The sequence below is a fragment of the Pteronotus mesoamericanus genome, unplaced genomic scaffold (genome assembly GCF_021234165.1).
Source record: "Pteronotus mesoamericanus isolate MK-2021 breed Mesoamerican mustached bat unplaced genomic scaffold, CSHL_Meso_final contig_202, whole genome shotgun sequence".
NCBI lineage: Eukaryota > Metazoa > Chordata > Mammalia > Chiroptera > Mormoopidae > Pteronotus > Pteronotus mesoamericanus.
The window spans coordinates 7,882,244-7,907,231 of record NW_026555086.1 but is presented as its reverse complement, the minus strand read 5'-3'; the positions used below and the strand labels follow the sequence as shown (position 1 = coordinate 7,907,231).

General features: G+C 48.6%; 1 protein-coding gene across 1 annotated transcript; it reads right to left on the bottom strand.

Annotated features, from left to right (window-relative positions):
* Positions 1 to 6,497: 6,497 nt before the first annotated feature.
* On the bottom strand, positions 6,498 to 16,107 carry HERPUD1 (homocysteine inducible ER protein with ubiquitin like domain 1). The gene is made up of 8 exons (XM_054570357.1): positions 15,906 to 16,107; positions 13,231 to 13,308; positions 13,069 to 13,143; positions 11,702 to 11,832; positions 9,413 to 9,535; positions 8,527 to 8,877; positions 8,075 to 8,180; positions 6,498 to 7,265 (listed from the first exon to the last, which is right to left on the bottom strand). The coding sequence occupies exons 1-8, from the start codon at positions 16,044 to 16,046 to the stop codon at positions 7,101 to 7,103; spliced, it is 1,170 nt and encodes a 389-aa protein (XP_054426332.1). The 5' UTR covers positions 16,047 to 16,107; the 3' UTR covers positions 6,498 to 7,100.
* Between the last annotated feature and the right edge of the window lie 8,881 nt (positions 16,108 to 24,988).

The following is a 24,988-nucleotide window of genomic DNA, read 5'->3' as shown; positions in this document are numbered from 1 at the left end:
AAGCCAGGGCTGGCCTGGGGCAGCTGGCCAACGTCTGCGCCTGGTAAAACTGATGATCCTCCACTGTCGCTTTCCAAGACGCATCTGTCTTCTGCATGGGCCGAATAGGAGAGTCAAGGAGAGATGTGGAAATCGCCGCCCCTGCGTCTTTCACGTTCCTGTTGGTGGCACTAATCCCTGGAGGCCCACCAGGGACGGAGTATAGCTTTTGATGGCCTCTTTTCCTCCGTAGAGGCAATTCTAGTGACTTCCACTTGGCCTTTTCCACCATAACGCCCCTCACGCCACAGGCCAGGGGGCAAATGTGGGGGTCCTGCCCATTACTGAGTCTGTCTATTCCAATTATGGATTCTGGAACTGGGGGCATGCCCTCCTATAGGATGTGTTCAGGGGCCCACCGGACTCAGGGAGGGATGAACCGGAGCTAACGTGCCATTGATCGGCTGACCTCCTTATGTTTCTGCTCCGACCGCTGGGCCACAGCTATGTTCTGGGTCTCCGAGGGTGAATGTCACCTTAGAGCCAGCCTGGAGGGACCCCTGAAAGGGCCGACTGTTTCCTTCTTCCCAGTGCACAGTCACCTGCTGAAAAGCTGTAGGCTCCTTCGGGGGAATGCTGGGAGACATATTATAGGACGCAGTTTTTTCCCCAGGGGTGCAGCGTCCTTCCTCAGAGGGACCCAGCCCTCTTCATTCAGGGGGTTCTGAATCCGTAAACTGGCATCTGTCTGGGAGCCGATGGAGGAGGCATAGTCCTCTGTTTTGGTGATTCAGGTGAGAGCTCCATTCGCTCGCCTGAGGACTTGGCTGTCGAACCAGATCAAATGAGACAGGAGTGGACTGTCTGTTTCTTTCTTTCCAAGGGAACAACACCATGAGCAGCTAGCCAGTGCCACAGGTCTCTGCGGGTCAGACCATTCTGATTTCTCTTTCAGCGCCGCGGCCCCTTACGGTAACCACGGCCGCCTTGTCTTTGGTGACTAAGTGCTACGTAGCACTTGGTCCCTGCCATTCTGGGACCCATTATCCCATTGCATTGAGGGATAGCGGTTAAGTGGCACAATGTCCCACTGTACTGTCTGCCCACAGACATGAGTAATACAGGGCCCTGCAGGGGTGCCAGGCCCCCCCTCCGTCATTTATTTCTCAGTCATAGTCAGTGTGCGTCCTCCGGACCCTCCCAGGACAGGGGTGTGACCGTAGGTTGTACACCCGCTCTGACCTTCCCATCTCCCTGAGCCTTCCAAGGACTTCCTCTTCTGCGTGCCAGGCTTGCTTGGCATGTCAGCATCGTGTAAGCGGAGACCACTGTTTAGCCTAGGTCTCCGCCCACCGCCCACCAAACTGTCACAACCGTACCTCCTCGCACTCACTCAGTAATTCCAGAGCTTCTGCTTATGGGCCTGAGTGGACACGCTCTGCCTGATCCAACTTTACGTTCCTTCCCGCGTTCCCCCACACCCTTCATATCCGCTCGCACGCATGCCCCCGATGTTGGCATGAACGGGGAGCGCGGTGCCTTTCCTGTGGGGCAGAGCACAGCAGGGAGGGTGGGGCGGGAGTAGGTCCTGAGAAGACATAGCAGTGTCTTTCAAGGTAAGCACCTCAAGGGGGCCGCAACAGTTCTTCAGATAAAGGGCTACCTTCCTTAGCAACAGGTGTGAAGGCTACTTCTACAGACCTGCAAGCTCTCCCTTGTCAAACTGCAGACGTGTGTGGCTTCTCATCCCTCTTTTGGCTGCATAAGGAATGTTGACCTCCATTGTTATTACGTAAAATCTTACCTCTAACCAAGTATCTGTTTGCTGCTTAGCTTGCCCAGTGAGGTCTTCTCAGTAAGTTACTTGTATTTGCCTCCTCCCCGCCGCAGCAGGGAGAGGCTGCAGACCCGGCCACGTGCCCCCTTGAGGCACATCAGCCTGTTAGAGGCCCTGGAAGTCTTACAGTGAAGAAGCCCATGAACCGGGCTGAACCTGAGGTTTCCAAGTTTGTATGACCACGAGTTCATGTCGGGAAGTCTTCGCCTATAGAACTAAGACTGAAAACAAAAACAAAAAAACCTGGAAAATGCAGACTTAATAAGCAGCTATGGCCGGAGATGAAATGGGGGGATTTTGTTGTTGTTGTTCATTCTTAGCTATCTAATTCCCATTTAATAATAAAGATCCAGCCCTGACTGATGTGGCTCAGTCGGGCGGACATCGTCCTGCACACTGAAAGGTTGCGGGTTTGAAGTCCCAGCTAGGGCACATGCCTGGGCTGCGAGCCTGGTCCCCGGTCGGGGGCTCTGCAAGGCACAGCCGATCAATCGATGTTTCTCTCCCTCTCTTTCTCTCTCCCTTCCCCTCCCTCTAAAATAATTAAATAAGTAAAATCTTAAAAAAAAAAATAATGAAGATCCAAAGCAATACTTTCCTAAGTATTAATAGAAGAATGCTGTGCATTATTATACTGTGTTAGTAGCTGTTGTGGAAGCATTGATATTTCTGCCATGTCCACCCCGCCGGGTGTCTTAGGCCTCATCTGTTTGTTGCCTGAAGGGTCCCCCTCTGTCCTAGTGGGGCTTGGGCCAACCTGAAAACTTGTCAGCTGTCCTCGGGAGCACCTTCCTAGACCTATTTTGGGTCAATGGAATGTGGGATATAATCCTCACAACCTGACATCCCAGAGAGAGGACTGATTCCTGCAGAAACCAGAGACAGGTGCCGCCAGCTGCCTGGGGTTCCAGGCCCCTCGCCAAATGGTGACCTCCCCTCCCCTGAAATGAATTAGCCTTTTCCACCCAGGACAGTGGAAGGGCCTTGGCATGGCATGGTATGAGATACAGAGATGTGTTTTGTTAAGGGGAGTGAGGCAATTTTGTCCTGATCACTTCTGAGTGCACGAGAGAACGAGAGCGTGTCCAAACGGGACACAGGAAGCTGTGGAAAGCAGAGGAACAAGGAACCTTGCAGAAGGAAGTTGCATGCGAGGTCAAGCTGAGTGAAACTGAAATAAATTTTAAAACTGAAGTTGAATATCAAAAGTGAACCGATGCAAAAGTTTGGCACTTTCTCTGTTAAAAAAGACTGTTGGTCTGCTACTGATATTATGAAGAGGTTTTCTGCCCAGAAAGCAAAGATGCTGTGTTTTATCAAAATAATTTCCTGTTTTATGTTGTCTTAACCGGGTCCTTGATTACTTAAGAAAACTGAATCTCCTCAATAGTGAGACCTAAGTCATGCGAACATTTATGTAAAGTTCTGTATCTGTGTTTGAAATCCATTATCACTTTGGTGAAATGGATGATTAAGTGTTGCTTCATAACAGTTTATGATCCTGTTTAGTCAAATGTCCAACCCTTCTGACGTATTTTGACAAACTTGCCAAAATTTAAATTACAAATGACTCTTAACCTGGAAATAACCTGGAGGTATTTCACAAGGGCCCCTGAACATCTCAAGCGATTTGTTCTCTCTCCTTACTAAAGAGAGATACTAAACAAATGAGGTCTGTTTAGTATGCTCAAATTACAGGGGAAGCTTTGTAAATAAGGAAATAATTATGCTATATTTATATGTGTTCCAAATGTTCCAGAAACCCCCGTGGAATTCCTGCAAATATGAGTCATCGGGGGCCCTTCTGAAACGCCTCAGGGTTAAATCACCAGAGTCGTTCTCGCTGCCTGCTTCAGGACTCGGAAATCGCTATCACAGTCCGCTCCGGTGAGGAGCCTTCAATTTTCTTGTGTTTCCATAGAGATGCCTCCTAGGAGACGCCCGGTTTCTGCCTCATGGGCAATGAGGGAGCCCACCAGCGCCACTGCCTCCAGACACGGGACGCAGCTTTACCCAACCTGAACTTTCCTCACAGCTGCGACTGGTTTAATGAGGTATAGAACCACCTACCACCCCAACTTCTGGAAATCAAAACTTCCGGATGTTTCACAGGAGAGAACTCTGGGGATTCAGTGCTAGTCACCCTAAGACAGGCCTCCGAGGTATGCAGACTCTTTTGAGCTGAAGGCAACTTGAGCAGAGGCTCAAGAGAAACTTCCCCCTTCTCCTCCCCTTTAAATACCTAGAAGAACTTGAATGAGCGCCCTTGCCCATAAGAGGTTATCAGAGATAACTAACTTCTTTTCACCTTCCTATAGGGCTAGACAAACTTCTATATAAAATACTCAAACTCATCTGTTCTTTGTATGATCCCGCAATGACCCTCTGAAGCCCCCAAGGTGTATGGCTCCATCTCGAGCTCAGGGTGTCTTGTATTCCTCAGTCCCCCTGTCTCTGAACCTCTCCTGCGTGTGGGGGTGGGGGATTTCTCTCACATGCATGCAGGGCTTCCATACACACGTATGTGGTAAATTTAGGCATTTTATTTTGCTAAAAAAAAAAAAAAAAAGCCTGAGTATGAACTCTAAATGGTCACTTTCATAAATCACCAAGCATGTCAAGAATCCTGCTTCCTGGCAGGAGATGCAAGTATCATCTGTGACATTTGTTTTTACTGTGACCCTTCTCTCCAGCTTCTCAAGGCTGTCACTTCTGACCATAAATAAGACATTTCTAAGTGACCTCACTTCTGAAAGTCCAGAGCCTCCCACCCCAAGCTATTTCCTCCTTCAAGCGAATTTTGCCTTCATCCTTGTCAACAATCATTGCCTCCTGGTAGTTCTCTGTTCCAGGGGTACTGTGCTAGTTAAATCTTTATGCCATTTAACTCCTTACATAATTATCTCTGTTGGCTTTTAAAAACACAATCGTATGTCAAATACCTTTGCATCTATGCAGCACCTTGTCATGAATTCCTTAATGAGTGTTTACTCAATGTAATGTTTTCAGTGATGATTAAATGGTCACAACCATGTTATAAGCTGATTGACTTTGCCAAGTGCAACACCGTCCAGGCCTTTGGCATTCTCCCCAGAGCATTATCCATGTGCAGAACGCACAGGAGTTTGCTTTTAAGGTTAGTTTTGCCCTGCAGGTGTGACTTGGTGGGTTGAGCATTGTCTCTCAAACAGAAAGGTCACCTGTTTGATTCCTGGCCAGGGCACATGACTGGCCATCAATGTCTCTCTCACACATTGATATCTTTCTCCCTCTTCTCCTCTAAAAATAAAAAAATAAAATCTTAAAAAAAAAATTATAGTCTCAAAATCAGTAATTAACAAAAGGATTAAAATCACAAAGCTCAGCCCTGGCCAGTGTGGCTCAGTTGGTTGGAGCGTTGTCCTGTAAGCAGGAGGTCAAGCTGGTCAGGGCGCATAACCACGTTGCTGTTCTATCTCCAGTCAGGGCGCCTCCGAGAAGGCAACCAATCGATGTTTCTCACATCAGTGTTTCTCTCTGTCTCGCTCTCTGAAGCAATGAAAAAATGTCCTCAGGTGAGGATTTAAAAAAAGAAAATCACCACAGTTCAGCACATTTGAGCAGTTAAAATTACTTCAGAATTGCCAAGGTGGAAGATACTTAGTGCCACTAACTTTAAATTGGGTAATTTAACTTTGATAAGTTACTATGTAAGCCAGTGCTATTTATAAAGATTTTATTTTCAGAGAGAGGGGGAGGGAGGAAGAGAGGGGGACAGACACCAGATGTGTGACGTGCACAAGAGAAACACTGATCGGTTGCCTCTCGTACACCCCCCACTAGGGATCCAGTCCACAACCCAGGCATGTGCCCTGACTGGGAATCGAACCCAAAACCTTTTGGTTCGCAGGCCATTGCTCAATCCCCTGAGCCACACCAGCCAGGGCAAGCCAGTACTATTTAAATCAGGGAATGGGGCAAACACAAATATCGGGTTGGCCAAAAAGTTCGGGGTTTTTTCCGTAAGGTGGCTCTAGCAATGCTTAGGTGTCTTTAACTTCATTGGAAATAGTTTTGTTGGATGTACTGTGACAGCTGTCGTATCAACATGCATTTAAAAAAAAAAAAATCAAAGTTGATGAATTTTTGTGCAGCCATTTTAGTATGAGAATGGAAGAAAACAACACTTTCAGCATATTATGCTTTATTATTTCAAAAAAAGGTAAAATGCAACGGAAATGCAAAAAAATATTTCTGCAGTATATGGAGAAGGCGCTGTGGCTGATCAAACATGTCAAAAGTGGTTTGAGAAGTTTCTTGGTGCTGTTGACATTCTAACCAAGTCATTGTTTGCTGTGGGCTGTCTCATGCATTGGAAGATGTTTGGCAGCACCCCTGGCCTCTGCCCACTGGGAGCCAATAGTGGGAGGCAGCCGGCATACTCAAAATATCCAAATCAATAGTGATTGGTGAAAGTGAAAAAAATGTCGTTTATTTTATGGAAAATACTAAATGGACTTTTTGGCCAACCCAATATATTCTTAGTAAATTAAAACTTTCATGGCCTTACCTTATCATTCTTCATTAGTACCAACATCCTTTTATAAAAAGCAGCAAAACATTCAGGTTTCTTAAAACTCAGCACCTCGATGCTGAGCATTCAGGGACAACGGACTCGGAATAAACTGCTAAGAGTCTCTGCCAGAATCATTCATAATAAAACTTTATTGAACAAAAAACCCAGCAAAGGCCTTCACCTCTGCAAATTTCCCCTTGGTTGAGAGTAAAGCTGTGCATTTTAAAAAGCAATTATACAGAAGTCTTTCCTAGAAAAGTCCTGCTAAAACATGTCTAGCAATTTCATTGATTATATAAAGTAGTACACTTAGTGTAATTTGAACATTCCAACAGGAATCAAATCGTACCAGCAGAACCACTTCTGCCTCTATGACGTCTATGTACAAACACACATGCAGACACACACATCCGGAAAAGTTCCTCAGGCATAAGCATGCGACACTAATGCCTTCTATTTACAATGCCTATTAAACTACATACAGTATATATTAAAGCTCTTCAAAATAAAGACATGAGAAGCCTTGGGCATTATTTTGTTCATCAATTTGTATCATGGCTTCACGTCTTATTTTCTGCTTTTGCTTGATCACAAAAGCATACTGTCGTCCTTTATTGATTCTTCTACTAGTTCTGCGCCACTGCCGTGTGCAGGTGAGGAAATCTAGCTGGAGTCAAGTGACCCAGTCCATGTGTGTCCAAGCCTCCGGCAGCCAGAGAACAAACAGCATCAGTTTGCTATGGCTGGCGGGCCTTCCGGAAGGAGAGAGGCAAAGAAAGTCTTGAAGACGAGCCACGCTGTGCTCATAAATGAGGGGCTGGTCTGCTGGCCACCTGGTACATCCCTGTCTGGAGGGAGGTGGTTGGGGTCTTCCATTTCAGGATTGGGGCCTTCCTGCAGGTAATGAAACACAATGAGAAAACAGTAAGGACCGTGACAAATGCCAAGTAACGTTGCGCAATGGCAGAGCAACTCCTGGGCCCGCACCACAGGCGAAGCAGCCAGCCGGCAGGACCCCAGGGAACGCTGTGCTGGCCGGAGTCTCTCCGTCTCCAGAGCGCAGCCACGCTGGTGACAGGCTCGTGGCTTTGGCTATTCCCAGCAGCAAGTATCAAAACAGATGAAGTAACCAGATCTTCAGCTACCGTTCAACAAGTTATTGGATTAACTTTGCCAATAAATACAGATATTCTTCCACTTCAGGCAATGCCGCGAGTTAAAAAAAACTAAACACGGAAACCCAGGGTTCCAAAACAGATACTAGTGTGCCAATTTATATTACAAAAGAATATCCTCTAGAATTATGCACTAAAGTGCCTTATAAAAATTCTATTTCTGTATGCTCTTTTTCAGAAAATCAGTTCTGTGAGACATGATTATGCTCTTAATCCTCAATTAGAATAACTATCCACTAGCGCTGCCCACGGCATTAACACACTGTTACAGACCACTGAACACTCAGAAGCGTGAGCTTAAAAGAATTATTTCAATATTCCAAAATGCAAATTGCCACATGATAAAATACTTGATAGATGCTATGACATATTTATTCTTTTAAAAATAGCTACTGTTCTAAGAATAAATTGGAAAACATCTTGAGACAGTTAGCCTAATAGAACGAGGAACCACAAGACGGGCTATTCAAAGGCAAAGGACTTTGAAGCCTGGCTCTCACATGGCCGGCTTCATGGGAAGCTGCGTACCTGTAGGTTATTGTTGGGGTCCTGATTTACAGCTTCCTGAAGGGGACCATCATTCGGAAAGTTCTGGACCGGCCTCTGTCTAAACGGAAACCACCCAACGTGATGCCTTCAAAGGAAGCACACAGAAGTCCATCTTAGCTAACATCACAATGGGATTTACCCCAGAATTTAAGGTCTTCTCATCAGTCCCCTTCACTCCCCTCCCGGAATCAGAGCAGCATCCGTTAGAAGCTCCCAGCAAAGCCCATCTGCCAGGACGTCCTATCGCACCGTCCCCGAGGCTTTCTCACCCGCCTGTCAGGTTCTTACAGGGGTGGGATTATTCACCATCATACACCCAGCCACCTACACAGCACCCGGCACATAGTATGTGCTCAGTAAGTGCTGGAGTTGCCGCTGTAAAGTGTGATTTGGACTAAGGGGAAAAAAAGGAGAGCGAATCATCTGCTTACAGGTACATAACCACGGTGGCTCCCATGACCATGAGGAACCTGCTCAGGGAGGAGTAGAAGTAGAGGATACTGAGGAAAACGGAAAACGTTGCTGCCGAATAGGTCCAGTCCAACCAATCGCGATTTATCTCATCATCTTCTTCCACGATAGGGCCACCTTGGGCATTCATCCGCAAGTTCTGATTGGCCCCGGGATTAACCACCACTTGAGGAGCAGCGTTCTGATTGGCTGGCTGGTTTTCAGCTGGAAACTGGTTGTGAATAGGAGTTGGAGCAGGCGCGGAGACCACAGGGATCTCTTGTGCACTTGGCGAGGGAACAAAAGTCCTCGATGCAGCAGTGGCCGCTAAGCTAAAACAGGAGTGACAAAGGCAGATATGGTTGAGAGCAGAGCACCGTGAAGACGGTGGTTCTTGTCACCTTATTTACACAGGAGTCTTTTACTGTGAAGAATTATAAATGGGCCATACAAACAATTTTTTCTTTCACTTAGTGAAGAACTTCGTTACTAAGAGTCATACCTATACATGCCTTTCCTGCTCCTAGAAGCAACATGATAAACTTTGCCTGGAATGAAGCATCCCGGTCACTGTAAGAGTATAGTGCCGTAGCAAATTAAAATTTTCACAAAACTTTAAAGATCCCACATATTGAAAAGGAAGTAATGTCTTCTATGTGAAGTCCCAGACCACGTATCAGACGCCAGCACCCCTGCGTCAATACACAGATTAGCCAGCACTTCTCACTTCCATTCTCCTCCACCCACAGAACCAGAGGAGGGCTCTGCACAAGCGGGTGAGCACCCCTAACTGTCTAGGCAACACGGATGGGTCACCCCTGTTCCCGGGCACCCTGGCTGCCCCCAACGTGGCGGGGAAGGACTCACTACTGCATGTAGTACTGCCGGGCGTAGATCTGCTGGAACCAGGAGAGCTGCAGCCACCCGTAGGTCGCGTAGCCCGAGAAGCCGGGCCCCAGGCTTTGGAACGCCAGCTGGGCAGCCTCAGGCCTAGGAGAGATGGTTTTAAATGCACATTTTGAGTTGGTTTAGTACAGATAAGTGAGGACTGAGTTTAAAGGACTGTGTAGCTCGAGCACAGAAAGGGCTGGCTGACGAAGCCCTCCTACGCGACCCCCGGAGAACACAAGAGCCCGTGCCAGCGCTGGGTTGTCACCGTGCCGCCACCATAATGTACAAACAAGCTGGACTTCCTCAGGCTAAGTGGATTCCCACCCCATTTATGGCTTGCCGAGTCTCACGGCAGGTCTAAATCCACTGCTCATCCTTTAGAAAGCAGCTCTCAAAAGCCACTTCCTCCCAAAGCCTTTCCTGAGGAAATTCCCCACCCTTCCCAATACCCACTTCTCCCCTGCCTCTGCACCCGACTCTGTGCAGGGGTCAGCGATGTGTGCAGGTGGCCTCGCCACACTTGCTCACTGGCCACTGTGCCCTGTACCAGCTGCTGGGCCGATCCCTGACAGCCTCATGGGGAGGGAGCTCTCCTCAGCTTCACAGAGGGGAGCCCCAAGTGCAGCTCAGGGAAGACCAGAGACTTGTATGCACAAGGAAACACTGAGCTAGGAAGTAGCAGGGCTGGATTTGAGAGCTGTCTGACACTAAACAAACTCATTTTTCTATCACGCAACTCAACCTTAAACCTCCGAGGCCAGGGCATGGGAGCCGTCGGTGGCTTTGTGGGCTGTGCACAGGGAGCCCCGCTCACGGAATGGAAACTAAGAGAACTGCGGGAGGATCAGGAGGTGATTAAGGGGTCGTCTCTGCTGGGCAACTCGTTTCTTCCTTAAACAAAGTTACGTGCACTGGCTGCTCAATAAATATTTGTTGAGTGGAACCATCAAGTTTTATTCCAGTGAAATTCACAGCAGTCAGACATGGGCCTCAATTCTCAAGCTGTATAGTCAGAAGAAGGGAAGCAGTTTTAAGTGTTTCTATCTAATCAACAATTTACATGTTGACAGTCTTTTAACCAAACTCCATACCCAGAGTATTTCCAATACAAATAGGTCTTGGTGTGATGCTGTTTTTAATTAAAAATTACAGTGTGTGAAAACAAGAGGATAACAAAGTGCTTTCGTCAGCTCTGATGATGACAGCACTGCAGACAGGCAAGGAAACTAACAGGTTTTTATGATTGTCCTGGTTGTGGGGCTCATTGGATCAGGCGGCAGCCTGGGAACCAAAAGGTCACTGGTTCGAGTCCTGGTCAAGATATGTCTGGGTTGTGGGCCAGGTCCTTAGTTGGGGGTGTGTGAGGGACAACCGAGAGGTGTTTCTCTTGCACATCGATGTCTCTTTCCCTTTCTTTCTCCCTCCCTTCCCCTCTCTCTGAAAATAAAATATTTTAAAAAATAAAAAAAGGTTTTTTACGGAGACATATTGAGTATGTAGGGGCTGAAACGACATGAGGTCTAGAAATAACTTTTAAATCTTCTGGAGAAAAAAAGGGAACAGAATAGATGGAATGAGTGTGGCAACACTTGGATCATTATTGGGCCTGGGTGATGGTTATGGGGTGACTCTTTATACAGTTCCCTCTACTTTTGTGTATATTTGAAATTCCCATTAATTAAAAAAAACCTTTAAGAAACTCCTCATTCCTCATACACCTGGATTTATCAATCATCACGTATTAAAAACTAGGAGCTTTTATAACAAGGTACCCCAAGAGCTATGAGTTCCAAATATCTGTGCCTTTGTCACTTCTGGCTTTTGCTCGAAAGGAAAACGCTCTTTTACCGCTCTCCAGAAAATGGCCTTTCTTCCTGGTGCCACCAGCACAGTCCTTGGCAGAGCATCGCTTAAAACAGCCCCTTCCCCGCCTGCCACCCAGCGTCACGACCAGCCACCCAGCACAGGCGCCGCACTGATCTCCTGCCCTGAGGCCAGCCCGGCCAGCCCGGCCAGCCCAGCCGCGCAGAAGGGGAGATGCCTTTCAATGCATATATGTCTCTGCTTTTTTGTATGTTCCCAAAAGGCTGTGTAGTAGGAAAAGTTAAACATATAAAAGATCTTTAAAGTGAAACCCTTATAAAGCAACACTTTGTACCTTTTGAAGTTCTACGACTACATAATGTAAACACGCCTTATTCTTAAACTGCCGCAAATGCTGTGCATTCACGTGGTATAGACCTGGTCCTTGCGTGGGACGCTCACCTGGAGATGCTCTCCCATCCAGACGGAGACAGGTGCCGAAGGGCCTCCCTTGGCCTCAGCCCTTCCCCGGAGGCCTCCCCAGGGTGCTGCGCCTGATTAGGACCAGCGGGCTGCTCTGTGGGTTCAGCGACCTAAGTAAACGGGACAGAAACGTGAGAACAAAGGGTCCGCTGCAACTGGCTGAAATCAACTACGAGAACTATTCTGCTGTCAATGACTGATGTCCCCCACTTGGACCCCTGACCATGCCTAGCTTCAACAGATACAATGCTGTGTGAAAAAATTTCTGAAATTTGTTCAACACAATTTCAATACATATTTCAATATATAAATATTTCATTCATAATGTTTCCTTGAGTAACTATGCTAATCCATTTATTAAAAGCTTCCAATGAAGTTATCATTGCTAAGAAGCTTCTTAATAATTCATGCTCTGTGTATCTTATGGCTACTTTTACTAAGTCAAGAAATTAAATTTGACCAACAAGATTTATAAATACAACCCAGCCAGCAACCTAAAGCAAAGAATTTCCTGAGCTATGTTGAGATGTTTTGGGAAATGCAGATGCAAGGCCGAGTTAGCACGTGTCGCCACATTTATTAATACTGTATATTTCAGTCAATACTGTGAAATGGAAAAGAAACGATTTTGACTGTCACTTGCCCTGGCTGGTGTGGCTCAGTGGGTTGAGCGCAGGCCTGCGAACCCAAAGATCACCAGTTTGGTCCCCAGTCAGGGCACATGCCTGGGTCGTAGGCCAGGTCCCCTGATGGGGGCGTGCGAGAGGCAACCAATCGGTGTTTCTCTCGCACATTGCTGTTTTTCCTCCCTTTCTTTCTCCCTCCCTTTCTGTCTCTCTAAAAAAATAAATACAATCTTAAAAAACAAACAAAAAAACCCCGATGATGTCTTTAAGGATCACATGATAGAGACTCGCCTTTTCTTATCCAACTAAATCACAATGAACCTTTGCAAAGAAGCTATATTCACTTTTTTACTCTATAAAAATTAATAGCTCCTTAGAAGAAAATTATGCGCTACCGTCAATAAAAGCTCATTTTAGAGTGTCTTGTTAGTTCGGTGATCTGGATACACAGCCATCGTAGGTCAAATCGTATCCCAGAAGACACGGTGGCTGGAACTCTACCTGTCTACTCCAACAGTAATGGAATTGTCTCCTCTTGTTATAGTAAACCCTCACTTGTGTTGATAACAGTTTCTAATTCCCAGTTCTTGCCCGGGAAGAAACAAAACATGACGCCACAAAGGCTATAAAATCTCTCAAGAGTTTTATCCAACTTCCTTTCTTCCTGCCTTACGAGTCTGAATGACACAGGTTATTATACTCACGACAAAGGGGACATACCTTCCCGCTGGTTTCTGGCATTTTGGAAGGACTCTTCACATTGCACACCAAATGCAGAACGTGCCGGGTTTCCTGCTAAAAGTCACAGGGAGGTACTTTAGGACCTGAATCCCCCCGGTAAGAGCTTCAAAACATTCCCAAGTTAATATTTAAAAGATGTACCTTTGGAAGCAGGTCCCTGAGACACTGGTTATCCAATAACAGCTTCCCAGAATAAATTAACCTCTGGTCCTCCGGACGCTTGTCATGGAAAGAAAGAGAGGCAGAGTCAGCACTTAACCCCGCAAGTTCCCATACACAGAAGACTGCTTTAGACAAATAATTTAAATTTGTTTTTTTCCCCAGCATCACAGGAAAACATTTCTTCAAAGGCCCATATACAGAACTTTCCTTAAGAACGTGCTAAAGTTTAAACTGGTCTCTAACACGTAAATCAAGTTAGGGTGGCACATTATCTCCACTCCCCAAAGGGACAGCAGCCTGCTTGACTTACGTCTCTGGAAAACCGCCTTCTGCCACTACAAACACCCATCCGATGGGGGGGGGGGGCTCCCACAGCACGCGACGTCCACACTTACGTTTTGTTTCAGAGGAAGTTCAAAGCACTCCCAAAGTCAGCCTCCACCAAAGCCACCTACTATTATCCCAGAGTCACACGAAGCGATTCCAAACCTAGGCCCCCAAAGAGACACTGACAACAGCCCTGTGAGTGTCAGCATCTCTGTTTTAAGGAGGAAGGTCTGAGACTGACCTGCCAGAGTCCAGATGCCAATCCCTCTTCTCCCGCCCAGTGATTTGAAAACCACTGGGACTCCACCTCCTTTTATACCAATCTCACTTTTAAAATTCTATTTTTAATTTTTATGCACAGTTTAACAAACTGTGCATAAAGACAATGGCCTCAAACGTGAAAGTCAGGGCACCTGACGATGCCCCCGCCCCGCCCCGACTTGTCAACCTGCTCTCGCCAGAATAACCAATGATGCAACACTTGGAATCGAGCTGCTCCTGCCAAGTAGCCCAAGATTATAAAGCAGGTGGTTTAAGGCAAAGTAAACAATAACCGCACCTATTTGAATCGGGTTTCTCCAGCTGTGCAGCAAAAATGTGTTCACCACCATTCCCCCCCGATTGACTTTATCGGTAAATGCTATCTACGCACGTGATTTTGTAAAATGCTGTTGCAGAGGTGGGTCCTGAATTATGTGAAAAAGTTCCACTCTGGAAAAGGTTTGAAAACCACAGCTGCCTGCCATTTAGATTGTTTTCCCTGTTAAAGGCCTATGTTGACACTGTGTTTTCACCCAGAAGGCCAATTAGATAAAAAATTAAATAGTAAGCAAACTGTCATAAAGTAAGGCTTCTCACGTTAAAAAAACAAATGAGTACTCCCCTGTTGAAACTTTGAAACCCGAATCTGCACACCTGGGAGGCCTGTCACGGACAACTTCGGGGTCTTCGGATTCCACGGGGGTGATAATCCTTGCCCAAGGAAGCCCTTAGGAAAGCCCTTCTCCAAATGATGCAACTCTGGGCAACACCTGCTTTGCCAATTTGTGTACCTAACAGCCATTCTTACAGCAACACAGGCACCTGCTTTCTTGGTAGCAGCTGTGGTAAAACTGCTGCGCCCCCAGGTGGATGCAAATTAACGGGCAAATTTCAAAAGAACACCTACGAAGGCACACTCTTCTACACGTGACATTGAACAAACATGAAACAAAAACACCCTGGCCCCTGAGCAACCACGTGCCCTGCTGCAACCCTGCAGATAAGGCGGAACTGTTTCCCAACCCTTTCCCGCCCCATGCCCTCTCCTGTGGGGTGGAGAATTACACTTGTGGACAGTGGAGAGCGCTGCTGACACTTACAAAATGTTAGAGTGGAAAGTAAATACGGGGAGGTCCAATGCACAGCCTCTGTCACATGGGAGGGAGGGCGGTGATAAGGGTTATAATGACAGACGTGTCAACCAAAACAAAGCAAGGAAGTCTCCGGAACTGAGGCACCAAAGCCTTAAACTCAGGCTCAAGGAGACTCCCTTCCGCATGTGTCCCTTCTAAGTCACTCATCACCCGAAAGTGCACTTGCTCCCTCCTGGAGCTGAGCAAAGGCTGGTCTAGTCGAGGGAGCAAGCGTGGCAGGGAGGGGCCGGGGCGGGAGGTGGACAGGGAAGGGAAGAGCCAAGTCTCGCTCTGGCTGTGGGACCTTAAGTGCACATTGCCTGGGCGAGCACCATGTTTCTCTGCCCAGTGGCCTGGGGTTGGCACCTGCCCTCCCCCTCTCCGCAGCGAGACGCTAGCTGCACTCAGAGAACTCCTTTTCGCCGCATTTTTCTTATTTCTATCCGTTGGAGGCAATCTTACTGAGAAACACTTAGCCGTCCTGTAGTTTTGGGGGAAACGGAGGCTTGAAGGGTGAACTGACTCACCCAAGGTCAAACTGCTGTTTCAGCGTCTTGGCTAAGGCTGGACACCAGATCTAGGGGGTCGGGGAAAGGGGTCTGGGGCGGCAGGGCAGGAGGGTGACAGCCGTGGGGATTGGGGAAGAGGAGAGGGGACAGGAGAAGGCAGCCCGTCAGGGAAGTGGGGCGATGGCGGCCTAGGACCAGGAAGTGACAGCCACAGGGCCAGGAGAGGGGACGCCTTCAGAGATAGGGAGGGAGGGGGGGACCACAGCCCTGGACGAGGTGACCTGGTGAGTACCCAAGACCGAGGGGCGGCGGACGAAGGCAGAAACTACAGGGAAGGGGGAGGCGGACGTGGCATCCCTGGGGGCAACGCGAGGAGGCCGGAGCGAGGGGAGCGCTGGCAGCGGGCGCCGGGGGCCCCTCTTACCGGGCGCTCGGGGTAGACGCGGCTCAGGTGGGCCTTGAGGTGCCCCACGCTCCAGCTGCGGTCGCCGCTCAGCTCCAAGTCGCGGTGGCGCTGGTTGGGGCTCTTCACCAGCAGGGTGACAGGCTCGGGGTCGACCTCCATGTCGGCGTCGCCGCCGCCCACAAGCTCTGCAACGACCGTTCGCGTCTTTGGGGCGCGCGCCCCCTCCTGGCGCCGCCTTTATAGTCAGCCCGCACCCGGTCCCCGCTAATGGAACCCTGTGTGGCTGCCGCCCGTTGGCTGAGGCAGAGGCCACTGCCCCGACGTGGCCCAATCGGAGGCCGGATCGGTGGGCGGAGGGGCGGGCAGAGCACGTGGGCGCGGCTGATGCAACCCGCCGAGTTTGCGTCACCCAGCGTCGCGGCTGCAGCCCAGACCCGGGGTTCGGTGTCCGTCTCTGGGTACGCCGCGGTCCGCTGGACTGCTGCCTAGGTCCGGGTGATCAAGGCACCTTAGGGAGGGCCGTCCCGGCCGACTCTCAGTTTGGCAGCCTCTGCAAATTGTTTGCTCACAAAGCAGCACCCTGGCGTCAAGTCCCGTGTCCCCTTTCAGGGCCGCCGGAGGGAGGGACCGAGGGACAGCAGGCCCTCCTGTACAACCTGACCTTGCAGGGGAGGCTGCCCCCACCCCTACCTTATTTGCGAGCCCACCCAGAAGGCAGACCCCAGGCACATTATAGAAGGGTAAGGAAGAAACTGGGCAGTTCTTCCTGAGTCTGAGGATGGAGACCTCTGACCCAAAGTTGCCAGTTCATCTGTGGCCTTTGACTTGAAGGTTACATCCTCGAGCATGAGACATCCACCTTATGACCAGCAAGCAGCCCACAATCCAGCTTACACACGGAGGCACTGGAAAAGGGGCCGCACCTTCTAGGTGGCTCACAGGTGCTTCCTTTAAATTGGGGCTGAGACAAGGAGGGCAGGATTCTCAAGTTTTTAAAAATGTGATCCCGAAGCCCTCTCTAAAGTCGGCCCTCCCTCCCTCTCTTCGTAGGAAAAAGCTCTTGAAAAACAAAACTCATGTGGCGCTGGCCCCATCCTTGTTCCAGTCCTGTTGGGACACCTGGTTTTTTCCAGGTGTGCCAGGAGCTTGGCAAGGGTGGCAGGGTAACAGGAGGAGCCTGGTCTGGTTGGTGGGTGTAGGACCGCACACAGGGTGGCTTTGTTACGAACAGCCAGGGTGTCCCGCTGCCTGCCACCCTCTAGGCAAAAGTCCAGAGCCAAAGGTAGGTGATAAAGGAAAGGAGTCTTTATTCAAAATCGTGAGATACAGAAGCAGCCCAAGCATCCATCAATAGATGAGGGGATAAAACAACTGCGGGATGTTTACACATTGGAATTCTACTCGGTCGTTAAAAAAAAAAAAAAAAAGAAAGAAAAAAAAAAAAGAAAATTTTATCCTTTGCAACAGCAGGGATGGACCTGGAGAACGGGATGCTAAGTGAGATAAGCCAGTCAGAGAAAGACAAATACCATATGATTTCACTCATTTGTGGAATCTAAGGAACAAACTGAATGAACAAGCAAAACAGAGACAGGCTCGTCGATGGAGGGCAGAGGACAGCTGATGGGGAGGGGGCAGCAGGGCTGAGCAAAAAGGAGAAAGGACTCACGGATGTGAACCACAGCGGGGCGGTTGCCGAGGGGAGCAATCGTAAGGGGACTAAACGGTGATGGAAAAATACAATAAAGATTAAATAAAAAATATAAATTTTAAAAAGCTTCACAATTTTAGAATAACAGCTTTCCACAAGCATTAGTCACTTAAGTCTATCAATTAAGGCTAAACTCTTTAACACCTGAGTTCTATCATTCCCCCTGTTAGTTTTAATGATCTTATTCCTATAGGGTTAGTTTACAAACTAAAACAACGTAAGATACGAAACTACACAACTTTGGAAGAATGGCAGGCTTCTGCCTCCGAGCCTGTTCCCCCTTGAACACCCACAGAATAACCCTGCCACCCTCTGCCCGGCCAGCCCGGCCACAGGCTGTGACCTGAGTTCCTTCCCACACAAAACACTGTCTATTGGGAAACACAGGCAGTTGTGACAGGATCATCCAGGTGTTCTCGGGGAAGTGGGTGGAGAGCCTGCCCTTTTTTTATTTCCGTGTGTTCTGGAGGCTTTCAGTTTCTCAGTCAGTCCCTCCTGGACTGTTTATCGTTGCCTCCTACGGCCCCTCCCTACTTCTCCCCAGGGATCTGATCAGCTCTCTCTGTATCCCCTTGAAGGACCGAAATTTACTCTTCCACAGGACCAGAGGCTAGAATTCCAAGATCAAGGTTGGGGCAAGGTTGGGTCCTTTGGAGGGCTTTGAGGGAGAATCTGTTCATGCCCTTTTCCCCTGTTTAGCTTATGGTGGCTTGCTGGCCGTCTTTGGGTTCCTTGGTGTATTGCTGTATCACCCCATCTCTGCCTCCATGGTCATGGGGGCTTTCTCCCTGTGTGTGTCCTTCTGTGCGTGTCTGAATCACTTTTTCCTCCCTTTTTATTAGGACACTGGTCCTATTAGACGAGGGCCCATGCTAATGACTTCGTCTTACTTTTTTTCGCTTTTACTGTTATTACTATTTATTTTATGCTGAATTTACTCCCGGGCTATCTTCGTTTTCTTCTGGGCAATCTTTTTCTTCTGTGCAACCTCTTCTCCTGGTTGGGGAACAATCTGCTTTTTCAGTAGGATCATCTGAGGGTGGCAGGGAGCGTTCACGTGTGGGGCGATCCGCCCATGAGCTCTGCAAGTCCTGCGCCATGTCTTTGGAGGTTTGTTCACCTGGATGCGCTCACGACCAGAGAACCTATATCTAAACCCTTAAGCTCAACACTGCTCTCTGCTTCTTGAAGCACATGCAGCAAAAGCTCAGCCCTCTTTTGGGGACACCGACCCTGTGTCCGACCCCATCGTTTGGACTCCACCCCTGTGTTAACGGAATGGGACACATTGCTTTTATAAAGTGACATCCTTCAGGTACTTGGTGGCTTTTCCAATATACATACCCTTGATGGCCTGGGCAGTTTCACGAGTCTTCTTAAAGTGAACACAAAGATTTGAACCTCTTGATTTGCATGATTTTGTGGGGTTTTCTGGGCAGGCGATTAGTGAACCATTTTCGGAAGTCGCCTCTGGCCATGTTCGGGTAGAGGTCATCTAGATTTGATCATTTCCAACTACGACCCCATTCATAGGTTACTGGGGTTAGAACTTAAAGCATCTTTTTGGAGAATGCGATGCAAACCATAACAGCTGGCCTTGCAATAACACAGAACACGGGGTGGCTTCCTCTCAGCTGTTTTTACGTTAAGGCAGGAGGTAGAGGGCTTTGGAGACCAGCTGTCCCCGTGCTCAGCCCTCTGGGGTGGTTGTTTTGTCCGCTGAGGAACATTGGCTTCATGGGCATGACCCCACCTTGGTTTAAAGCTCTGCTGTCAACATCTGGACATTCCGAATAAATTCTGAATACGTGTTTTCACTCTTCACTGGGTCCTACAAACTATGTAGCTTTTCACACATCAGGATGAAAGAAAATGACTGACTGTGCCCTGGTGGTCTTACAACTAGCAGGACACTGACCGATGGGGCCAGGCCGGATAAAACCAGCCAGAGGCCTTGGAGGGAGCAGCCAGGCAGGACATCACAGCTCCATTGGGAAGTTAAGTATGGCACCCAGCGTGGTGTTCTCTAGCCTGCAGTGACAAGCACCCAGGCCCCTTAAGGTAGCACACTGGTTCCACTCAATAACGAGATCGAAAAGGGGTGTTTCCCCCCAGGGGAAAGGCACTCCAAGGTCCGTAGTTCCCTAGGGGGTTCTGTCCCCATGAGATCGCCTCTTGTAAAGGTGGCTGGTGATTTCGCCTAAAGCATCTTTGGAAAAAGCAATAGATTCAAGTCAACAAAGATGCTGGGAATGGAAGGGTAAACGAGAGTGACCCTGGTCTTGGTGACCTCACAACACTAATGGGGACGATAAGACTGTACAAAAATAGAGAAATGAAAGACAGCCCAAAAGTCTCTTACATTTCTGAAGGAGTGATGAGTACATCAAAGGATTCCACAGAGGCAGAGAAGAGGGGAAATACGGAAACCTTGACAGAAGAGGTAGAATGTAAGTTGAACTTTGAAGGAAGGATGACATTTGAATAAAAATAATACTGGTAGCAGTTATGGGTAAGCCCCACAGGGAACCTATATACAGAACTTGCATGGGCAAATATAGCTCAGTGGTTAAACTCAGGGGCCCAGAGCCACACTGCCTGTTTTCAAACCCAGTTTTTGCCACTTTTGAGCTATGTGACCTTAAGCAAATTACTTAACCCCTCTGTACCTAATTTCCTCATCTTTAACATAGGAAGAAGAAGAATAGCATCAATTTCAAAAGGTGGTTGCGAGGCTTAAATGACCTAACGTTGTTAAAGGTCTTGGGGCGGATTCAGACACGTAGAAAGTGCTCAAGAATGTTAATGATCAATATTTAGGGAACTAGGAGTCCAGTCCAGCAGCGCCCGAATCCTGGCTGTGAAACCGAATCCCTGAGGAACGCTTTCTTTTTTTTAAAGTGAATTCCTGCGACACCTGGAAGGTGGAAGACACAGAGCCGTCGGAACTCTCCTCTGTGGCTAGGAGGACTGTGTAGAGGGACACCCCCGTGGAAGTCGTCTGTCCGTTTCTCATCAAGTTAAACACACTCCCACCCTCCAACAGCCGCTGCTTAGAGGGATTTACCCAAAAGAACTGAAAAGCTTGCGCGAGAGTGCTGACGGCAGCGTTATTCATCGTAGCACCTATCGTAGCTGGGAACGTCGGGTGTCCGTCAGCAGGCGGCTGGCTCGGAGTGCGCCCATGCAATGGCTGACTACTCGGTAACAAAAAAGCAATGAACTGCCGACCCGGGCAGCAACGCGGATGAATTTCAAAACCGTGCTGAGCACAAAGACCAGGCCAAAAGCACATGTGTATGATTCCATTGAAATGAAACTCTAGAGTAAGCAAGGCGGACCCGTGGTGACGGGAAAGAGACGGTGTGCTGGAGTCGGCTTGCCCCAGCTCCTCGAAGCAGCTGTGGGCTTCTCTCCCTGCGCTGCCTTCATAGCGTTGTGCTGGGAGCTTGATGTTGGCCGTGGTAGGAGTATCTACACCACAGACATGAGCAAAAGCCGTAAAGTGGAGTTTATACTCCACCCTGACCTCCCCCTTTTACCAACGTACCACTCACTCGGCATGAAGGACATTTCTGGGTTGGCGAAATGTCTCTCTTGATAGGGTGTAGGTTGTATAGCTGTTCATCAAAATGGATCAAGCTGCACACTTAAGATTCGTGCATTTCACTACATATACATGAAAACTCAATTCAACATGTAAAAAAAAAAAAAAGGTTGGGTGTCTGGGTCCCATCTCAGGCCAAGAAAGCAGGGCCTCGTGCACGCAAGTGAGCACTGGTTCAAGGGCCAGGTTTGGAAACCACAGGTCAGGTGTGACAGGAAGTGCAGGTTGAATTTTTAAATTAACAATAATAAAAAGAATTCTTGGGACCACATCAGGAAAGACCTGGCACAGTCACTCTTGAGAATGTAGACCTTCTTTGTGGGCAGTGGATGGTTTCTGAGCAGTAGACGGGATGGGCTCAGAGCCCGCGTGGATCCCACATCATTAGGGAGCCTGAGATTGACTGGAAGAGACTTGGGGCCAGGAGACTGGCTGCAAAGGGAAGTGTGGATCAGCACTAGGACAGGCCAAAGAAGGAAAAGTGCCGGGGGGGGGCGGGGAGCAAGACACTGAAGAAATAAAGCAGGTGGAAAAGGGGCGTGGTAACAAAGATTGGTCCGTGAACAGAGCAAACAGTTAACGCCATGGAGTGCGTATCACCTGCCAGAAACACAGCTTCAAGAACCTTGTGTGGCTTGATTCACTTAATCCTCGCACAAACCTCGTGATGTAGAATGTTATTATTATTGTCATCTCACAGTTGGAGAAGCCGAGGCATGGAGCATTTACGTAACTTGCACTAGGTCACAGAGCAAATAACTCTGAAGCTATAATTTTTTAATTAATGGGTACTGGGGTATAACTCACACACAGTAAAATGCATCGATCTGGAGTGCGCAGCTCCAGGAGCTGCGGCAGGTGGATTCGCACGTGTAACCCGCAGCCCTGTCAAGATAGAGACTCCCCTTCAGTCCAAGGCCGTCTGGTGCCCCTTCCCGGTCGACTTGCTTGCCCCTACCACTCCTGGGCCCGTGACCCCTGACCTGTTCTCTGTCACTCCATTTGAGGTGGCCTGTTCTAGAAGTTCATATCAATGAAATCAGCACTATTCTCTCGTGCTTCTCAAAGATCGAAATCAGGTCTGGGGAAGAAATTTAGTCTGCTAAAAGGAAACCCCTGCTCTTTAATGACATTTCCAGAAATGTGGAAATGAAAGGACTAGAAAAAATGTTCAGTTTGATTGTGGCAGGCCTCGGCAGCACTATGTGTCTTCTGTGATTTAAGTCCTCTTTAGGAGTCCCCAAAGGGGGAGAGGGACGGAGGAAGCAAGCCCTGTCTCATTGATCAGCTGGGGGAGGACGGCCTGGAAAGGCCTTTGCGGACCCAAACAGGCGAAGGGTCGCTGACAACGCATATGTCTTATTGAAAACAATCTGCTGACTTAGGCCCTGCTGATGTTCTGTACTTTATTCTTGGAACTCTTATTTTTATTTGGTTTTTAGGGATTCCCCTCAATTAATTCAAGCTCCAACCAGAAACCTTGCCTTTTATGGTGGCTGTGAAAGTCCTAACCTGGCCACAGACACCAGCCATTTTCCTGATGCCCAGGAAATGGACGCCCTGCTCTAGGCTCGAGGACTCCATCCCTTGCCACGCTGGTGCCGCGCTGAACCAGAAGCAGGTTGCTTTCCTCCCCAGAGGCAGCTCCCAAGGCAAATCCCCCGCCCCCTCCTGGGTAACGGGGAAGTGTTGTCATGTCATAAAGGGAGGCGGGATCTCTTAGCCTGTGGTTCCCAACCTTTGAGGAGTGTGACACCTGCTTCCTGTTATCGCCTGGCCTTGCTGCCTGTCTCTTAAAAGGACTTGCTACATACATTTTTAAAAAAAAATCAGATCAAGTGAAAATTGATCTGGCTTTTGAGAACCCTGACGGTCTCTTGCGCAGGAGACATCAAGGGGTGTGGCCGGTGACGACTGACCACTGGACGTAGCAATGGGCCTGATAGTTAACTGCACGGTGCGCTTTCAGACTCGACCTTTACAAGGTTGAAAAATGTACCAAGGGTGCATTTACTAAGCTGAATAGAGAGTGACCATATGACCCAGCAAGTCTGTTCCTAAGTATTTATCCAAAAGAACTAAAAAGAGTCGTTTGAACAAAAGCTTGTCCGTAAGTATTCACAGCAGCACTATTCACGAGTCAAAAGGCAGAAATGACTCAAATGTCCAGCAACCAATGAATGGACAAACAAAATGTGGTATATCCATTGCAATGGAATATTATTCAGCCTTGTAAAAGAAGGGAGTACCGATACGTGCTAAAGCATGGATGATCCTCGAAAACATGCCAAGTGAAAGATGGCAGACACGGAAGGCCACGAGGTATATGATTCTACTGATATGAAATATACAGACTAGGCAAACCCATAGAGACAGAAAGCAGATTAGAGGTTACTAGGGGTTAGTGGAAGCGATTGCTTAATGGGCCTGGGATGATGAAAATGGTACAGAGCTAAATAGCGCAGATGGTTGTCCAACACTGTCAATGTTCTAAATAATACACTTTAAAATAGTCAAATATTTTTAAAAATATGTTGCAAAACCTACTTGGTTCCTTCTGTGCTACCAAGTGCTACTTCCCAGCCTTTCCTCCAATGGAGAGAGGAACCCAAATAAAATAACCACCTCCACACCACAAACTCCTTCTGAATGCCCCAGAAAGGGGCGCAGACCCCGGACTGGGCTGGTGGGCGGTGGCTGCCTGGTTTAAGCAGCTTTCTCACGGAGTAAGTGCCTCACTTGGCCCGCGATTGCAGGGGCAGCCAGCTGTTGAGGACTCTTCCTGGCTGCCTGGCTTTGGCGCCAGGGCGAACCTGACCCTGCCCTCCAGGCCTGCATCCCGGGCAAGGTCGTGGCTGAACACGGGGGCCCGGGAAAACTCAGAAGCCACATTTCCTGCCCCGTCCTGGCTACCTGCCCCCCACCGCCCCCTCGACACACAAACTTCTGATTGCGGCCCTACATTTGGCTCTAAAGAGACAAGAAAAAATAATTCATTTATTCTAAGATTCACCGCCTCCCTTCACGAACACAGAATTTTGATTGTGTGTGAGTTTCTTTCCCTCTTCCCTAGCAAAACACCCAGCTTCCCCAAGCGGCCTCCCCACTAGGCCCAGCACTCAGGCAGAGAGACAGATGACTGCAGACGTCGTTCACAGAACGACCTTGTTAGTGGCGAGCCTTTAATCTCGCCCATGAAGTTAGATCTGCCTGCTCAGCCCTCCTGTTGGACCCTGGTGGGTTTCCCTTTCTACCAGGCCCCTCAATTGCCACCTCTAACCCTCCTGTCTCCGACCTGGCCCGGTCACCCTCTCCCATGCCAGGCCACATCAGTCCCCACGTCTGCAGGGGTCACCCCTGGTCTGGTTCCTTGTGCACAGCCACATCGCCCTGCTTCCTGAAACCTCTGCACATTCACCGATCCCACCTTTCTGCAAGACGGGAACCCTGAGCCTCTCCCCTCCCGTTTTGTAACTCTCTGGCGTGAAGTACACTGTCTTTCATCCATGTGACACGCAGCAGGTTGGCCCGGCTGCCAGGTGCCTCTTCTCAAGGCTCCACCCACAAGGCATTTTTGGAAACCGAATTTGTCGTGGTTCCCTTTCAAAAAAGACGCCCGTGTCACGCTTTAGCTTTCGGCCATAGAATGAACTCCCACTGTGAATGGGGACTTAATTACCAGCGGAGCTGCTGGCTGGGCTTTTTGGGGCCCCATTTCTGTGAGCACTTCTGAAGTTGGCACCTTTTTTTTTTCTGACATCCTGAGCTATATACAGCTACAAG